This window comes from Cotesia glomerata, linkage group LG7 (genome assembly GCF_020080835.1).
Source record: "Cotesia glomerata isolate CgM1 linkage group LG7, MPM_Cglom_v2.3, whole genome shotgun sequence".
Classification (NCBI taxonomy): Eukaryota; Metazoa; Arthropoda; class Insecta; order Hymenoptera; family Braconidae; genus Cotesia; species Cotesia glomerata.
Window position 1 is genome coordinate 22573801 of NC_058164.1, and position 20439 is coordinate 22594239.

Sequence of the window (20439 nt, forward strand, 5' to 3'; positions counted from 1 at the left end):
TTTTGAGTGACGAACAAAAATACTGAATAAAATCTCAGGATATTTTCACTTACAGCTTTTTATATTTTTGCTCACCCTTGTGGACATAATTCTCTGTAAAAAGTTTTTACAACTCTGAATAAGACTTTTCGAAAGTCTTTATATCTCTAGCTAAGTAAAGAAAATACTTAATAAGTCTTGAAAACTCTTCAAAAGTTAAATTTTCCCTGCAATTTGGGACTTTCCCAAAGAGTTATTAAGAGTTGATAAGACTTATTCAGTTTTACAGGAAAAGAAGAAAATATTTCTGTTCAAAAAATTTACTTATCATAATTGGAGAAAATTGAAAATAAAACTTTACAAAAGAATTAATGCAATTGTTTTGTAAAAACTTTTTATTATTAACATTTTCATCACGAAAATAATTCGATGTGTATTGAATCACTCATACTTGAGCAAGTCAAATCATCAACAGCAAATGAAGTGAACTTGCTGTTGGAAACAGATTCTATTCAAAGAGTAAATTCAATTAGTATTTAATTTGGACTATTAAATATTTAAGTCAAGTCTCTAGATAGGAAAAAATTTTATAACCACACGCCATCTATTAGAAGCTAAGAATACTCAAAGATTCTAACTGTAAATTCGTGGACTAAAATATGTTTAGTATCAATTAATTCTAACAGATGGCGTGTGGGTAAAAAATTCCTTTCTACCTAGAAAGTTGACTTAAATATTTGATAGTCCAAATTAAATACCGGTTGGAGAACTTTTCGAGAAAGTCCCAAATTGCAGGGAAGATTTGACTTTTAAAAAGTTGTAAAGACTTTTCAAGAGTTTTTTCAGAGAATCATTTCCACAAGGGCAATAAATGTACAGTAAAATAAAATATCGTACGACATGTAAAGTCCCTTAAATTTCAAGTTTAAAACTTTTACTAGTGAGTTATGAGAAAATCCCATACAATTTGTATGAAAATTTGTGAGGAATCAACATGGATGGTACCTGAAGTCGAAATTTAGAAATTAATTGCTTTAAAGTACGCGTATATAAAACCTCATGCCAAATAAGCGTGATAATTTGTTTTAAGCGCAAGTCAATTTTGCGTCAAAAAATCAGCAATTAAATCTAACCTGCGTGGGCTTATTTTATCTACAGAAGTTTGCCATGAAATTGGGCGCCAAGTGCAGTGTAATTGATTGAAAAAACTGACTTTTATTTTATTATAATGTGCTCACCGAAAGTAATAAAATAAACATTAAAAACACTTTAGTAGCCAACGAACATCGCGATTAATAGCCTAGTGTAGCGTTAAATTTCTTAATAATAAAATCACGATACCAAGAATTCGTATTGGCTCTGCATATATATACCCCTGTGCAGCGGAACGCCGCTGCCATTTTGCACCAGGACGCTTAAATAAGAGTAAGTATCTAGACCATATCTTTTTTTTTTGAGAACATTAAACACGTGTTAGGTGTTTAAGCTAATTGTCAGTGATCGATTAAAGCTATTATAGTTTTTATAAACACTTAGTTTACTATCCCGTTGCTATGCTTTGTACAAGGTCATTGGTTTTATCTCCACAGAGGAGTGTGGTTGGAACGTCAGTGTATCGCGTTCATTAAAACATAAAAGTTCGTTGTTGCGACGAAATCTTGGAAGCACAACAGGCTACTGTATTTGGTATATAATTTATTGCTGAACAAGTCACTTTAGCAAAACAAAGGTCACTGTTCTTCAACGACTCACCCCATACTCGCATGACTCATGAGATAAAGCCTTCATTATATTAATTATATTTATAAAATGTAGGCCAAAGTTTTTCAGTTAGTTTGTTTTAGGGCGCAAACTGAAACGTTACTCCTTGACTGACACTTTAAACGATCGCTTATAGTTTCAGATCGGTAGTTCAGGCTCCACTGGCTGTACGTCAATTAAATTGGTATTTCGCAACGCTCATTTCTATCGGCGCCTAATTTATTTAGACAGTTAGTGTGAATAGTGATTTATCGATTTATGTGTCTGAGTGAAATGGTGTTTTAAGTGATGATGTTTTCAGTTTCAGAATGAGCGGCATGAGAAAACGGACAACTACGTTGACGTCTACTGAGTGCAAAGAAATGTGAGTATCAAAGCTATCTTGTTTCATACATTTTCTGTTAAGCTTTAAATTTTAGCGTAGTTAAATGAATTTATATTCGCCAATTACGTCGATACCCTCCTTATGACGTTGCACTGTTTTCACCCTAAAAGTCCTGGAAGTTACTATCTTTGCCATGCAGACTACCCGTTCCGGCTGCACAATAGAAAACATTAGGTTCTGTTGACATTAAAAATTGCGCTCACTAACTCTCTTCATTAAAGAGTCTTCATCGTTTGAACATTTCAATGTCTTAACCAACTGTTGTTCTCTTCTCTCTGCAGACATGACCAGTGGAAGTGCAAATCGGCTGAAGAGAAAATCGAAGAGGCAATTCACATGATAAAAAATGCCACCATCAGCAAGCCGCAAGCTATCATCTCTTCAGTTTTAAAGGAACCTAGTTATTTTTATAAGCCTAGATTGTAGTTTCGTTGATAAGGTATTTGTAATTTTTATTTCTAAATAGTTTGAATGAATTAAAGATCTCACTATAAATTTTTCTTTTATTAACTTGTTTACTTGCAACTATATGTGCAATCTGACGTTAATTAGGAAATAAAATTAGCATTTGCAGTAATAATAGTAAAGTAATCTCATCAATTATCACTTTAATAGTTTTGACATTCTCTCGTCACTGTCGATAAATATTAGAATATTTGAGTCAAAATGTCTTGGGTCACTGCCAACCATACATTGGTACGATTGCTTTAGCGAGTATTTGATTATTCTAAAGCCATCAAAAGTCAAGAGAACTTCTAAGATGCCCGCGGCTTTTGCTATAGAAGTTTTTGTTCCATTGTATGAAGGACGCGTAATGTATAATTACACTACCTGATCATTGACTGAATATAAATTTTAGACCCGAGTTATGTTACTCGAATATCAATACTCTAGATTTTAAAAGCTGTGTAAACATTTATAGCTAAATTTGCCTGTTGTACAAGAATATGATGGTATACTGTGCCATTATTTTGTCGCAATGATATCATCCGATGCTGAATTGGGAGTTAAGAACAAAAAACCACTGTTATAAGGTTACATCGTAAGTATACTTGTATTGTAAGCATAGGTGGACGATTAATGGTCATAAGAGACCTTTTTTGTAAAGCGTACAATTAGCTTCAAAAATATGTCTTGCGCTAGAAAATGGACAATTTTGTAGCATCTACTAACAGTTTTATCATTATTTGAAAGGATAAAAGGACTTGCTTGATTAACCGTACTTATATTTAGGCATTTATGTAGCAGTAACATTAAGGATAACCGCAATGCGGCTTATCCCGGCTATATTAACAGATATATTCAATTTTTCCTGTTGCCTTATCGCTTATACGTTTCCTTAGTAACTATACCCAGCCAGGAATATGACCTCATTAAGATTTGTTACCATGTTAACCTGACTATAAAGATCTCATAAGCTAGCTTGGTACATATTACTCTGAATTTTACAAAAACTACACGATGATTTCAGTAGCTTGCGCTAAATAAGCGTGAAATCGATTTTATATAGCGATCGTGTCGCTCTGATAGTATGATAATTGCCATCGAGGCCCACCAAGCGGCCATGTGCGATCGTCAACCGTAAGTCCGCCTTACAGTGACCGTAGAGTGAGTTCCTATTTTCTTGTTGCTACCTTAACGTTTAATTATAGAGGAATTATTAAAATAGTTGTGAGGTTCAATTGAGTCAGCTAGTACTCATATTCTATATATAAGGTTGAGTTGCTATGTGGACGAGGAAAATTTACGTCTATTATAACTACAGCATTATGTCCCTAGTAGAAATGAAATCAAGTTTTTAGCCAGTAACTGGCCAGTTTTACTAGACTTAAACCAGTAACTGGCCAGTGTAATATCAAGTTTCTGTCTAGTAACTGGCCAGTTTTACTAGAAATCTAACAAAACATTATGGCGGCTTTAGTGAAACTGTCAGTTTCGAATTCTGAGGTTATTAGGCGTTATTAAAATTGTCAAATAAATTCAAAATAATGTTTAATAAACGATATGATATAAAAAAGTTTCATTTATGTGTACATTATAAAATAGATAACATCATTAGACTGATAGACTAATAATAAATCTAACAATAGAATAAGAAAATAATTATTTTGAATTGGAGATTTGTTTTTAATACCCACAGTCGCAATTTATATATTGTGGCATTTTTTTTCACTGCATCCATTTTGAAATATATACTGGAAATTATTTACACGTTAATAAACACTAAGTTTGATTGATTTATACTGTTTTTTAATAATAATAATTACAATAATGATGCGTACAGGTTAACAAAAAAAATAAACAAACACACACACACTAGTAAAGATACACTGTCGGTGTAACTAATGTTTATGACTTAGTTGTAGGTGGCGCGATTTCAAGTTTTTACTCGATATCACTGGCCAGTTACTGGTTTATATCCAGTGAAAACTCGATTATTTCTACTAGGGGTAATTTAATGAGGTGTAGTGTAGTTATTTTTAGTTACTTGCCACCGGTGCGAACTTAAGGAAAACGTGTTTGAACAAGATTCCTGTTGCAGGGCCTTGTGCAAAACTCTTAATTTCTATCTAGGGTCTCTATCTACGTATATTCCTTGCATAAGATCGTGTTACACGAAACTGACTCAAGAGTTGTGTATAACTTTCTCATAGTATAATAGTTTGTTGGTTTCTGACGAATTTCTTGCACCTAAAACTTGCAGCAGATGCTGGCAATTTAAATCTGTCACAAGTAACTGTAGCACGACCTATAGGTAGAATTTTACACTTACAACTATCGAACCAGAGTAGGCATGCACAAGCCTTGTAAAAAATTGACTTTTCTCACCTCCGGGCGGAAAGCGTCAATTTTCCTCCCGCTGCGCTAAACGAAAATGCCGCTTTCCGCCTCCGCCAAGGAGAAAAATAGTATACACACCATGGGCAGTAAATAAGAAAGCCTCAGATCACATGTTTATTGACCTCGGCTTCGCCTCGGACAACAATTACATGTGATCTGAGACATTTCTTATTTTACTGCCCTAGATGTGTAATATACTATTTGTAATCAACAATAGAAAGCCGATTAACCATGTCACTTAATTTCACGATTTCACGATTTCACGATCTTGGTCACGGTCATGGTCACTTCAGTTCAATTTACGTTCCAAACATTACCAACATACGATTATTCATGCCCAATTAGAATGTAAATTATACGGGATTATCTTTTTATTTTAATTTGATATTGTTTAAACAATTTGTTAGATAATAAACGCAATTACAATATTATCTAAGCTTGTAAAATAAACATACAGATAAGATGTTCTAGTTTTACCCAAGCAACAGGTCTAGCTCAACTAATAACGGGTGAACTAATGATATGTGGCTTGCATGCTTGCTTGCCTAAAGACTTGTATTCATAAGAAATCATATTTTGCCGCAGGTATCTTACATGGCAAAAAAAATTCCTATGTGCTCTATAAAATCTATTTTTATTAAATTTTATTACAAAACTTTTAATCAGACGGCCAAGTCCTCTTTATTACATCGAATGCGCCAACAATTTTAATAATAGCTAAATTCTTCATCTACCTCAATAAACATTGTAAATGTTGTAGGTTAGTTTGGCATTTTAATCGGTAAGCCCAGGTCAGTGACTATTTACCTACACATTTCCCTCTATTTTTATTTAATGTAACTGCGCAGTAGTTTAATAGGTTAGTGAACTTCAAGCGTAATGACAAGCTAAGGATATAGGTTTAGTCACCTTTTGGCGCAGTAACCAGTTTATAAACAAAAAATGTGATCCAACCTGATATGCCTCAAGGTTCAGTATGTCAATTATTAGAACAGCCATAAAAGTTGAATATGATACTATATTTCTAGCAAATGTTGTTTTTAATATAATTAATTACATCAGAGTTATTAGACGGCTTTATCTATCCGCAAACGTATCGAAACAACCGTTTGTCACGCGTTGCCTTGCCTTTGATTGTGACGGCTAATTCATCACTACGTCACAGACGTCGGTCAGTTTACTGATTTATGTAACAGAAATAAGTGACATTGATAATAAAATGGTAGCAAAAGTGGTTGTAGAGCACTAGGGTTAATGCGTTGAAATCGTTTTTATAGCGTTTCAATTTTTGTACAAGTCATGTCAGCGGTAATAAATTAGAGATTCAAATTAATAATATGTATTCTAGCATGCACAATGACCTGGTTTAATTATCTTTTCAATTGTTTAGCCATTAAGCGTTCGATATAAAACCGGGATTGTAAATTGAACTAGGTTAGTCAATAGTTGGTTATTTCTGAAAATGTTTGGTCGTTTAGTAACTCGTTACGTTAATCTGACCGACACAATTGTAGTGCCAGCAGAATGGCATCCTCACGTGTTTCACGAATTCTTGGCCTCACTGGCTGAACAAGTGATTAATGATGTCAACGCCGGCAAACCGGTCGTTTTGCAAGTATTGAACACGCCTGCAAAATTGAAACAACTCCAAAACAAAAACGGAATCCTATATCTCTTCGAGAAAGTATTTCCAGAGTGGGTGTTTTTTTTCATTCGATTAATGATAGGATGTAACAGATGTATTGTAAAACTAAAGGTATTTTGATGTGTTTTAGAAAGCTGGTGGGTTCGTACGTTATTGATGTCATTTTTTATATGAATGACAAGAATATAGAAGCGATGAATGACGTTCTCGGGTCAGAACCTTGCAATCCGTAAGATACTGTGACGTAACACACATTTGATGACGATAATGGCTTACTGATTGCTTGAATTTTATGAATTTTCAGGAACGCACTTAAACACCGGGTTTCATTAGATGATTACGATGTTCAAGTTTACCGGAGCGAATTTAGAACAGCCTATTACCTGTTACCAATTGCGAAAAGGTGAGTCGTAGAGAATCGATCCACCAATTACAGCAGTTGTTCTTCAAGAGAAAACTATACCTAGTATTTTCTTTTCAGTAAACCGACACCAAGACCTGTTCAAGCTTAGCAGCATGGTTCATACGAACGGAACACATTCAGCAAAAGTATGCTTTCCAATTTGGTTTTTGTTTGACGAGCGAAACTGCTTTCTAAAACAGGCTTTAATTTCTCTTACGAAGACAATTTATTACACAAGTCATAGACCAGCTCAATTGTTAGTAATTTGTCACCATTAATTTAAATTGACCGTTATGTGTACTATGATTCGCAATAATTGTGATTTAAAGCCAGTCGTTAATAATACCCTTCCTTAAAATAAACTTTGATGAGTCATTGAGTTCCTTTATTTTATCCACCTTATCCGCACATGAAAAATAAACTAACCTTGAAACGGCAGCTAAACAAAATAAGAAAAAGACATTTTAAATTCGATGCTATAAAATGCTAAGCAGTTAATGGCTACGAAAAATAAACAACTGATGATGAGAATAACTTAATGCCGGAGCTTAAGTGACATTAATTGAATAATTTATTGTCTGAATGGATTCTTTATTAACATGGTAAATAGATTTATGATGATAGTAATTTATAGTTTACGGTCAATATAATTTATATTGTATGCTAATCTGCAGACCTAGATTGAGATGGCGCCCTGACGCGCCATAACGATTATTTGACCAATGTAGGTGATATTATCTTATATGACGACGGTCATATGTCTTATGGCTTGGCAATAAATTGAGTTTCATTTGCATAAAAGTGAAAGTTGTAAGACTTAAAAATTCAAGAGCTCTTACTATTTAGTGAGGCGCTGTCACCTCTGAAATTTGAGATTTAGTGATCTCTCCGTAGAACAGGATTTTCATTGGGTAGTATTTCATCAGGTCTGGCTCATCATCATCATCGTTGAACATTCGGAACCACACGGAGCTGGAGTGGACTTGAGATCTTGCCGTTACATTGTCAATATTGATGACTAGGCCTTCAACCGTTTGATAAGCTTGTAAGTGTGATTGAAACTCCTCTACCAGAATTTTTCTTGTCACTTCTGAAGGATGGTCTTTCCATTCATCAGGAAGAAGACAAAAGAGATCTACGATCGAGGATTGGGATCGAATTGTTGACATTTTGACTGCTCGAGCTCTGTATATTACACTATCCAACTAATAAGTAATTGTGCTGTTATACAGTGTTGATATTTATATACGCTTGATATACGATATAATGCTATTTCAGTGCTTATGGAAACTATTTAAATATGCAAAGACTTACTTACAATACTAACTTATGGCTGCATAAATAATGGCTTAATAGTCCTAAAACTCACAAAAATACGAGCTAATAAACTTTTCAAAATCAAAAAATACTGCGCACAAGGTGTTTCCGTGGTGTGCCGATAATTGATCCCAGACATTTAATTCATCCCACCGTCAATAAATCCCAACGTCAACTAATTCTAACGTTAAATGATTCCGACGTCAATTTATTCTTATGACAACTCATCCCAGATGAAGTTTAAGAATAATTACAACCGAAGAAATAATAAAACTTAAGTTCATTATTATTTATCCAGAATAATCGTTGTATTTGAATTGGCTTTCAAAGTCAAAAAATAATACGCACAAGGTATTTGCGTGACATGATAAGAATGCAGATAACTTTTGTGGGTGGCATGACTCTTCAAGTCGTTAAATAAATTTGATAAGACAGTAGTTGAGCTTTTATTAATCTGTTGCTATGGAGACGTTCGTTAAAAAGATGTAGGCGAGCTATCACATGTACATACCACTTGTGTAGGTAAAGGTCTCGATTGCTGATGAAATGCGACCTAGTTTGCTTTACCACGTGGTTTGTTTGATTGATTATAATTACAAACCTAATATAAGACATTCAATGAATCTATTTATAGAAAGAGTAAGCTATGTTAGTTCAACCGAATATCGTTAAGTGGCGTTAAGATGCGTTGTGTAAAACCGTGGCAGAATTTGGAACTAATTCGGTTCATTGAGTTCTTCATCATCAGTGATGAAATAGTTCGACAAAAATTCGTGAGATGTCACCAGTATATTTTTCGAAAAGACGGAAGTTTTTGGAACTATTATTATTGTTATTATGAGTTTTACTTGTATACCGTTTTCTGGTTTTTACAAGGCTAATTGTCTCAGCTTCTCCGCATATAGTCTTTTTTTTTTTTTCAACTCTTTATTATCAACATATGCTCCGCTCTATATTATCAACACAATCTTTCAACTCTTTTATTATCAACATATTCTCCACTCTTTTTATAATCAACATGTTCTCCACTTTTTATTATCAACATGTTCTCCGCTTTTATAATCAACATATCATTTTCGCACATAACTCTATTCTCAATGCGGCTGTGGACCGACTTGTGCTTTCTGTACTGTATTTACCCTATTCCTCACCCCTTTCTATCGGTTGTTGGAATAGTGGCGATGGGGAAACCACAGAGAAAACCCATGCCAGTACAGTCGGCTACCGGAGCGATCTCCGACGGTTGGTGTTGGAACTATTCGAACAACCGTCGGGGCTCGAACCCTCGCCTCACGACATGATACACGAACGAACTAACGGGATAATGACTTAGTCCGCTCGGCCATCATGCCGTTAGTTTTTGAAACTATTTTGTGAGCTATAACTTTACTTTAAACAAAAAGGTTTCGGCTCAGTCCGTAAGATGGCGTTTTACTAGATGATCTAGTATGTGTAATCGTTCACCTCCATTCCGCGAGATGGGGCGAAGCAGCATCATAATATAAAATGCCACGTACTATACCTATTAGCATGTACAGTACGTAATGTGAAATAAATACGATTTATTACAGACTGTAAGTTATACGTGGCTCATCAAAAATAATAAGTGAGTCTGAATACACCTCTTATCCCTTAAGTAGAGCTACAATTAACATCATAACTGTGAATGATTTGACATATTTTTCGGTGATTCACAACTCACAAAATAAGGTCAGTTGCGAAAAAAAGGTATGAAAACTAGATTATGGAGTTCAACAACTGGACAAGTTTAGTGTTCTAGTGTCTCAGTATTTATAAATTAATTGAACGGATGTTTGGTAGAGGGTGATGCCTGATTAACCCTTTAGTACCCATGTTATTCGGGTCACCTTCTTTACTCTCGCCATGAAAAAAAATCTCACGTTTAATTAACCCTTCGTTACTCGCGCTATAGAGAGATTCGCCGCCCAATACTCCTTAACATAATAGAGTTGGTGTGAGTACAAGTGAGACACTAGAGAAATCGCAAGTAACGGAAGGTTAATATTAATTAACAACAGCTCGATTTTTAGCAACCTTTAATACTCTCGCCATGAGAAAAAATCTCATAGTCTTCAAAAAAAAAAATTATTTTTCTTATTTCTAATAAAAATAAGTAATTTTTTAATGAACAGTTAAAAAAAATATAAAATTTTCGGAAGGTAACAAAAATTTCAAGTAGTTTTTCCATATTAATTTAAAAAAATAATTAAGATTGAAACCGAGCGTGAGTAAAATTCTAATAATGTGGGAACTGACGAATTAAAATGGAACTGTGATGTCATTCAAGAGACTTACATATTCCGACAGGTTTATCATGGCTAGTCAATAGATTGTATAAATTATACGATTTTATGAGACGCGATGAATGAATAAAATATATCGCGCCGGTAGCTATTTAGTGAATTGTAAACGTAGTATCGTGGTGAGTAAAAAACGATTTCATTATTTTCACGAAATTTTGAATCCTGATCACCAAAATTCCAGTGTATTGTGAACTGGTCAATACGTGTAGTGATCTTAAAAAAATGTTTCTCTATTCTCTACTAATATTGTTTAGTAATGAGTGGAATATTTTCTGAGTATGACTTTTTGGGCTGACTAAAATTTTGAGCTTAAAATTTTCAATTCTCGAATCACTCAAGGATGACGCCCAATGACATCATAAAGTTTTTGATCGCATACCATTTTTCTGCGGAAGACTGTATTTTCATGAGATATCGTTACCCACATAAATTCTGATTTACGTAGCATCAAAATTGGCATTAACTACTTTCTTTAGAAAAACCTAATCATATATATTCTATGTATTAAAATTGATGGTTGATTGAAGTTAGCTTAGTATCGAAATAACTCGTAAACATGGACCCTAATTTCTTATTGGGTAAGATTAAGGCGCGAGCGTAGCACGCTATTCAAATTTCTAGTTGTATCTAAACGTCACTTTGAGAAACAACAGCAGACTTTTGATTGAATTGCACTTAATGAATTTGACGATGACGCAGAGTCGAGATGCAATTAGAGACATAATTGTTGACATTTAATCAAGCGGAGTACCCCTGTCATTCCAATTCAATCCTTGATGCCAGCTTGTATTAATATATCCATTAAACAAACATCCTGTTATTTTTTTCTCAACAAGCAATATTTTCTAAGCAAAAAAAAAAAATGTTATTTCCGTTACATGTTTTTCGATCTATTTTATGTATCAGTACAATAATTCTTTTTTTCTTTATACCTCGGTCGAAAGTACGCATCTTTTGCACCTATTTCGAGGCAGAAAGTTAAAGATTCGTGCATTGATTAAGATACACATTCGCCCTCTATAACAGCGGGAGCATAAAATGTTTTCGTTACCGCGACTGACATTAGTCATTTGTTACTAACTATGTTTTGCTTACGCTGATCATTTACGATTGATGTTACAATACAATTTGGTTATATTTCTTTATTTTTTCTACTTACATGAAATATTTCATATATAGATAGAGATATAGATAAAGATATAACTGCCGTAAGAGTGAGTAGATCATCCGATGTAACTTATAACCAGATTGTACTGTACTAAGATTTAGTTTGACAGTGACATGTGTAAAATGGATCAACTTAATTTAATTAATGAATTATTTAGAAAAATGTACGCAGTAACAACAATCCAAGCAAAAACAGTTTCACTGTAAAAAAATCGCGCCAAGTCCACGTTCATAAGACTATTAAGAGAAAAAAATTTTATTTCTTTACAAAAAGATATAAAATAAAAAATTAAAAAATCCAAGTAACCGATATGGTTGTATATGATTTTCGGAAATTAAAAAAAATTTTTTTGTAAATTTAAAAATTAAAAGAAACAATTTTGGAACGTATTTAGTGGGCGTGGTTACGAAATATTTCACTTTTTATGAAATTCCTAAAATCTTCGCTCCGCTCGTGCCGCAAATGTCGGGGGCAGGCATCAATTTTTTTTCGATGCAGCACATTAAATATTTTACGTAATTCTGACCGGCTATAAAGAAAAATAGTATACTCTACACGGGCAGAGGTTTGAGAGCTCTGAACTGCGCGCCGTGATGCCTTGATCATGGCGCGCAGTGCAGAAAATCTCAAACTTTCTGCCCTAATTGTGTTAAATACTATTAACCAATTGCATCAGCCCGTGCCAAGATCATAACCATAAATATTCATTAGTCAAGCTTTATCTTCATTTAGATAAGGAAAATAGATAACCTCACGTTTATAGCTGAAAAAACATCCGGCGAAACTGAAAATACTAGAAACTATTGTTTCGCTGGATATAGTCAGTTTAAAATGAGAAAAAACAATTGAATAAGAGGAAAAATGTGTAAATATCCAAGTTAATATGTTTTCCTGGAATCGTCTTTATTTTTGTCAGAGTTTAACTAGTGAGGATACAACAAGAAACAGGAAAACTAAATAATGCAACTAATCCTAATAAGGTTAATAAATCCATGAAGACTGGTCTACAGTTCAGAAAAACTATTTGTTACACTTAGAAAAAAGTTCTCTACGCTGCACGATACGACATCGTTACTTTTGTAATACCGACGTTGCGAAGCATCGATTCACTATGATTACGCTCCAGTTTCGCAATGATAGTGTTTTATTAAATCGTACACTAAATAAAATAAATGTCTTTTAAAAATATCATATGTGGTAAAGCGAGTGTTTCTTCCTGACATGCATGCATTCATATTGTTCTACAAGTGCAATATGGATAAAATAGAGATATTTTTACTTCAGAAAATTGCTTTTTTAATAAGACGGGAGGAGAGAACTACCTCAACCTTTTTCGCGTTATGGCGTGCGATTTACTGCAAAGCTACATCGAGCCGACTCGTCAAGAGGGGCCTGGAAAGTATTCAAACAAATAAAACGGAAATAGTTTAGTATAATCAAAAATAGCGCTTAGCAACCTTAATATCTATTATTGTTGACATTAATCGTTCTACAACGTAATTTAGTAGAACAGGTAGGGCTACGATAACGACTAGCCCCCGCGATGTTAAATTAATTCCTATGTGTCACGAAATTAATAATGATAATATATTCATTAATATCATTTATATATATTTCTAAGAACATATGTCGCAAAAATAAAAAGAAAAAAGGCCAATTATTGACAGGGGTAAAAATGAAATGATCCAATGATCGATATATCATTGCATTGAGATAGTACTCTTCAACATCTCAGAATGCTCTTTTAACCTCAGATTGATTACATATAAATAGTTCAGCTTGGATATTCGGAGGTCATTTTCAGTGAAGCCGTTAGTGAGACATGTTTTTTTTTTAGAAATTTAATAAATTTTAATTGTTAAAAAGTATTTTCCTTACAAGGACAACAGTTGAGACGATAATCTATTAGTATATATCCTGTACTGTTAATAAAAGATATAGACATATAGACCAAACTGATCGAAGAAAGGATAAATACTATGAAACAATTTGAAGATTTAATTCAGCCTGAGATAAACTGAGTAAGTATTGAATTGGGTGAGTATTTTGTTTTAATGCATTCATTTGTCAGCCTCTTAATAATGCGTTTAATTTATTTTTTCCTTGAAATTATTTCGGCCTTACAGACACTGATTAAGTAACACTGCGAAGTTCAGAAGTTTTATTTAAACATCAGTATTGGCGTAGGTAAATTTAACAGAGCTATTTTTTTCATGTCTAATGTGTTAAATATCTCATATACTTTTAGAATTAATGTTACTGTTATTGTCACAGGGTTTTTATTCCCTGTGTGCGTCCCTCCCTGCGCCTAAATTTGGCAACAGATCCACACTCGGTGTGTCTCTGAATTTATTATTTTATATTTATTTATTAATTTATTTATTGAATTTAATATTATTAGTATTATTTATATTTGAAATTTCTAATATTATGGTTATTAATTTACGAATTAATTTTATCTTTATTTCAGACATTTATAATGAATTATTTATAATTTATTATTATTATTTGTGTGCATTGCCATAAATCATTGTCATATAGTACCTAATTTTACTATGAGTGATAAATCATAGCCTTTACTCGCACGGGTGAGGCCCTACCGATATCGATCGCGATATCGATCGCGAGCAAAGAGTTCATTGAATTAGGGAAAATGGCTCGAGAGGCCCTTGTTGTTGAACACGAGGCCTCGAACGGTTTACGGTGACAAACATTGAGCAGACACACGGTGGCCCGCTTGGTGTGAGATATACACGCGGGACCTCCGCTATTGTAAGGAGTGTGGATTTGGTGCCTTGGGTTGAGTTTCCTTTTTGGTGAGTACTCACAAGTTGAGATCGATTAATATCCGCACACCGCTGTCTCCTGGCTTAAATAATTTATTCTTTTATCGTTTAATTAAATTCACTATCGATTTATCGGGTCGATCCCGTAGCGAGTAAGGGTTATTTTAAGGGAATACTTGTACCTATCCCGAAAGCCTCGTGTGGGTCCCTGAAATGGCCAGCAATTACTAGTTAAAGTATTGCACTTACATTAATTATTATTACGTTTGTAAATAATATTGAAAAGCTAATATCTAAAATTATCGTTTATATTGGTTTAATTGTTTGAAATCTATTATATTTGTTCCATAAAGGATTTACTCTGTTATTTGGAAAGCAAATTTAGTTTTAAGTAACACCGTTTATAAATAAATAATTTATTTTTGTTAATATTTTCTGATTCATTAACGATTTATTTTATGTAAGTTACTTCCCGGATTCTTTTCCTATGACTCATCTTCCTAGTTCAATTCGTAAATATAAAATATTATTTTATAATTAATTATTTATTATTTCTAATTGTAAATTCTATCTTGACCTTGACTTTAGTTACTTTGAGATTTACCTTTTCATTCGCATTAGTTTAAATCGTTAATTGATTGTCCGGCGCGGCCCCTGGAATTTTTATTATTTTTGGTAATTTTTCATAAAAATTACCTGGCGTCCAAATGTGCACTAACCCAGCCTGAGGGGTTTCCGGGTTAATTTATTATATATTTAAAAGGGCGAGCGTAAAATACCCTACCCAGCCGATATCTCCGCCATCGGTCGAATTTAGTTAAATTCTGGGAAAAAGTATTATTACATTATTACTTGCCGGATGTAACTCTTTCGTCGCGTCGATAGCGTCATAATGGATAAAGTCATGTACACTAGTCACGATTCAATATTCATCATGTTTACGCAGAGTCGAACCTTCGCTTGATAAATATTGTTCTTTCTTGATAGGGTTGTTGTAACTTTAACTTATTCATATACATAAATTTTTTTTTTAGATCAAGATGGTTATCTTAGACCAGATGGAATGTTAACCAACATGGACCACAAAAAATTATATTACGTGGTTCAGTTCCTAGACCCGCCTTTTAAGACCATTGATGAATACGTATGCGTGCCCAGTTCCTGGGTAATTTTAGAAAAATCTTCTGAGCAGAAGGGTAATGTCACTTACCCGAACAACGAAAATCCCTCTGATACGAGACGTCGCGTTAAAAGAAGAAAAAACCCCAATGATGATTGGAGGTTTTACCCGGCTCTCATTAAATTCGAGTCAGGTGAATATATTTATATTGTTGATAAATAATGCATTTGTTTTTGTATAATATACTGACAAAGTTACCTTGAAATGAGTAAACGAAAAAATAAATTTTTTTTTCAGAGAATTACAAGAAGGCTAAACATTGGATATCGAGGAATAGTTGTTATGAGTCTGATGAAGAAGAATTGGGGATCAGAGGTATGAAATGGATGAAATGTTCATCGAATGTAACATTCCATCTGGTCCAAGATAACCATCTTGATCTAAAAAAAAAAAATTTATATATATGAATAAGTTAAAGTTACAACAACCTTATCAAGAAAGAACAATATTTATCAAGCGAGGGTTCGACTCTGCGTAAACATGATGAATATCCATGAACTAATGTGTCTACTATAGGTCTAATTAGTCAAAAATTTACTAATGGTTCTCTTTTTAGATACTCAAAAACCCGAGCAGAATAAGAATCCATGCAGAGAGATTCAACCTTGTTCGTCAGGTTCCAACTCAGATAAACCTGAGTTAACACTAAAAACTGATAGCAGTCCTCGAAAACCACTACCAAAAATTTCGATGCGACGACTGCTGTCTCAGAAGCACGATGAGACCTCGAATAAGCGCTTAAAATTAGATGATACCAAGCCTAAGCCTGGTATCGTTACTGATCATATAACTACAGCTTCCGAGTGCTCAAAACAAAAACAATCAATAATCATCACGGGCAATCAGGTAATTCAGAAAGAGCAGATAAAGACTAGCTGCGACTCCAATGACAAGGTGAATACTGATCAGAATACTCAATCTGCAGTTGTCAAAGAAAACCGATCAGTTAAAATGTCAATCCAGTCTATTTCATCAAAGCTTCTAGCTAAACATCAACATTCATATCAGCCTCCTACAGAGCAACAACAGTCACAACAGCCTCCAACTGAGCAGCAACAGTCTCTACAGCCTCTAACTCAGCGACTCTTCTCACTGCAGCCTCAAACTGATCGAGAACCTCCACGACAGTCTCTAACTGAGCAACAACCTTCACATCAGCGTCCAATTCAGCAACGACAGTTACAACAGCCTCCAACTGAGCAACAACAGTCACGACAGCCTCCTCCTGATCTTCAACCTTCATTACAGCCTCAAATCAATCGACAACCTTCACCAAAGCTTATGGCTGAGCAACATTCTTTATCAAAGCTTTCAGATGAACAACAACCCGTCACGGATGGAAGACTATCTACTAAAACTCCTCCGAGCATTATTAAACCATATCTTCAGCCTGATCCGATGAACGAGAGACAAACTCCATTGGTTCCTCATGAATATTCACTTCTCGAGCCACACTCACGAGTACTATCCGCCGGACAATCAAAGGAATCCAATAAGTGTCTAGAAACTCATCTTCACGGTATTCCGACTGCACCCACGATAATATCAAGGCCCCCTAGTACAACTAACCAGCCTTCTCAGCAATATAGACGCTATCCACTACCAACGTCGTCAGTCAGTAAAAATTTGAATTCAAAACTACAGCCCCAAGAGTCCTTTGGGAAAAATTCTGTTGAAGTGACTGATAAGCAATCAATTCTGCGCTTTAAAAACATAATTGATAACATAACATCTACTTCTCATGATGATCCCAATTTGGTAAAGCTGTCCCAAATGTTGAAAGTTGAAGCCAAAAAACTATTTCCATTAATGAAGGAATGGATGAATTCTGTTGATGAAACAATCAGCCATGAAAGTATCACGAAAAATATTCCAACTGTACAACATCCACCAAACTCAATTAGACAATTTGACTTACTTAATGATTCCACTGACACGCAATCTACGCAACTTGCTCAACATCACTTACAACAGGCACGAGTTGATGATTCACAAATGAATAACGTTAAATGTATGATGAGTCAGAGAGATCCATTGCTTCAAAATATCACAAGCGCACCAACTGCACAGAAAATTTTAATGTTAACTGAACAGGATGGCCTCGTTCTTGAGACATCGCGTGAACAACAAAATTTGCCGACTCGGGAAGACTATGTGCAACAATTAATACGCCAACAAAATATGCTTAAAAGGCCAACCATGACTCCAACACTTGATCAGAAGGGTGATCATCAAAGTGCTATGATGAACGGAGGATTCGTTTTACAAAGTCAATCGAATTCGATCAACCAGCCCATTCAGGTCCTTCTCCAGAATGAAAATCAATACGTATCGATTAACAACGTGCACACACAAAAAGTAAAAAGGGATAAACTGATGAAAAGATCTACTGACAGAGTTCACATTATTGACAAGCCTGTTGCTGAAAAAGAAGTGAATATTCAATCTGCTGCACACAACTTATTGAGCCAGTCACATCAAGATACCGAACATCCACAACAAAAACAAGACCAACTAAATTATCGAGATCCGCCTACAACAAACACACAAAACAGCCTTCGACTCAGGTTGAAGTGTAGTTCTCACAATTCTAAACCTCAAAGAATCACCAAAAGATCACGATCACTCCCTCCGTTAAAGACTTCAAGTCAGGCACTTCTAGATGCTCAGAAAAGCAGTTTTAACCGAGAACTGGGTTTACAGGAAAGAGTGAATCAAAGTTCTACGACATGTAACAATATGAATCTAGCAGCTGCTTTTGAAAGTCATCAAATTAACCATGAGTACCAGCATCCTCACATGAAAAAAACTATGGTCGCTCAAGCTGCTGAAACGGATTCGATGATGGACGTCGATCACAGTGTAGAAGCAGTTGTTGGATCCACTATAAGTAAAAGCGCTTCAAAAGTAGTGGAAAGTGCACGTCAGTCAGACGAATATTCGAGGGAAGAACAAGCGTCATTTAATAAAGAGACAGCTTCAGATTCTGAAAATCCGTCAGAACATGAGACCAAAATAAAAAACGAAGTAGTTCCAGAGGCTACTCAGACGATTCTGACTGCTGGACAAAACCTCACAACAGAAAATAAGCATGTTCAATCCAGAATATTTATTGAGCAGGACATGATGGATGTATCCAGTACTCTTTTCACTCAAATGAGTGCTAATTTGGCTTTCGCACGTGACATGTTCGATTGCTTACGAAATACTATCCTCACATGTGCACAAACACATGAAACATTGTTAAAAAAAGTTATAAAACTTAACTCGATTGAGCCTTTTCAGAGTTTTTCGTCTTTACCTAACAACGTAATATCACAAGCTTCTCAAGAAAGACCAGCTAGAGATAACGATAATGCTACTATTGTTGGCAACGCAACGACATCGATTCGTGAGCAAAGAGGTTCGTTCTCTCTGCCGGCAGAATATGATCCAAATGATACTAAGTGGACTCTGAAGTACCGAGAGATAAAGCCAGGACTCGTCGAGCTCATACCTCAAACTGGTGTTTACGTCGAAAGTAAAGAGCTAGAACGTTGCATACGAGAATCAAGCGACTGCAGAACGCTGGCATGCTTGTTATTAACAGAAGTCTTCAGCCAGAACGCATTGAGTGTGTGCTCCTGGACAGGCGGGAAAGCGAAAGCTTTCAATTCCGTGAACATTGATGTCAGGCCAGGGCTAGATGAAAACGCGAGAATGGTCCTGCTAGCATTCGTTGAAGAGCATGGGAAGAAACATAGTTGGAGCACGTTCAACACATCAGCTGTTATGAGTACTATTCGGACAAAGATTAAGGACATAAGAGATAAACATGAGTGGACATGCAAAGCTTGAATAGATATTATAAGAATAATTTCTGATGAGCTTGAAATTCATTTCGGGTTTTAATTATAACTAGTGCATTAGTATATTACACCCCTTGGGAAGAAAAATAAGAGAAGCCTTAGATCACATGTAATTGTTGGCCGAGGCGAAGCCTAGGTCACCAAACATGTGATCTGAGGTTTTTTTTTTTACTTACTAAGGGCTGTATACTATTTTTCTGTCCGACGAAAGCGGAAAGCAGCAACTTTGTTTAGCGCAGCAGGATGAAAGTTGCCACTTTCCACCCGGAGGGCAAAAAAATAAGTTTCATTAGTGGGTGTGTTAGATTAGTTCAGGCTCTTTAGATTAACACAATATTCTTGTACCTTATTATTCTGTATTGCACCAGAGCTAAAATAGTCGAGTAATTCATGTATGTCTTGTGAGTATTATTGTTAACTAAAAACGAGTAGTTGTGTGCTTATGTTTCTTGCTGGTTAGATGAGTAATTAGTAAATCTAACTGGTCTATAAGTACAACAACGTAATGAAGTCAAGACCAATCATAAGCTGTAGTAGTCTGTTATTGTTTATATTTTATTATTCACATATCGTTAAAAAGGTGTACTTTGTAACCAATTATATATTTATAAAGTAAACTCGTCTATTTATTCAGATGACCTTTTCATGCAGGTATTCCGATAAATAAACCTAACGAATTTCTTTAGACTATTACAACCGCAATTGTATGTCCGCGACAACGATTTTCTTTCAGAAAATTTGCTTTTCATTGGTGACTGAATCTTTTTAAAGTCTAGTGTTCTGTCTTTAGCTATAAATCGCC

At 34.8% G+C, this 20439-nt stretch overlaps 1 protein-coding gene and 1 long non-coding RNA gene across 5 annotated transcripts; both read left to right on the top strand.

Annotated features, from left to right (window-relative positions):
* Positions 1 to 786: 786 nt before the first annotated feature.
* Positions 787 to 2438, top strand: LOC123269874. Of its 4 annotated transcripts, none has more exons than XR_006510479.1 (5): positions 787 to 1408; positions 1516 to 1790; positions 1877 to 1970; positions 2042 to 2104; positions 2407 to 2438. It is a non-coding gene; the product is annotated as an uncharacterized LOC123269874 (long non-coding RNA). The 4 variants fall into 4 exon arrangements; XR_006510480.1 differs by having other exon boundaries at positions 1389 to 1404; positions 1490 to 1790; XR_006510477.1 differs by lacking the exon at positions 1516 to 1790 and having other exon boundaries at positions 787 to 1404.
* A 3423-nt stretch (positions 2439 to 5861) lies between these two features.
* Positions 5862 to 7144, top strand: LOC123269866. Its single transcript, XM_044735760.1, has 3 exons — positions 5862 to 6661; positions 6742 to 6840; positions 6916 to 7144. Exons 1-3 carry the CDS (start codon positions 6429 to 6431, stop codon positions 7016 to 7018), a joined length of 435 nt encoding a protein of 144 aa, XP_044591695.1. The 5' UTR covers positions 5862 to 6428; the 3' UTR covers positions 7019 to 7144.
* Positions 7145 to 20439: the final 13295 nt, after the last annotated feature.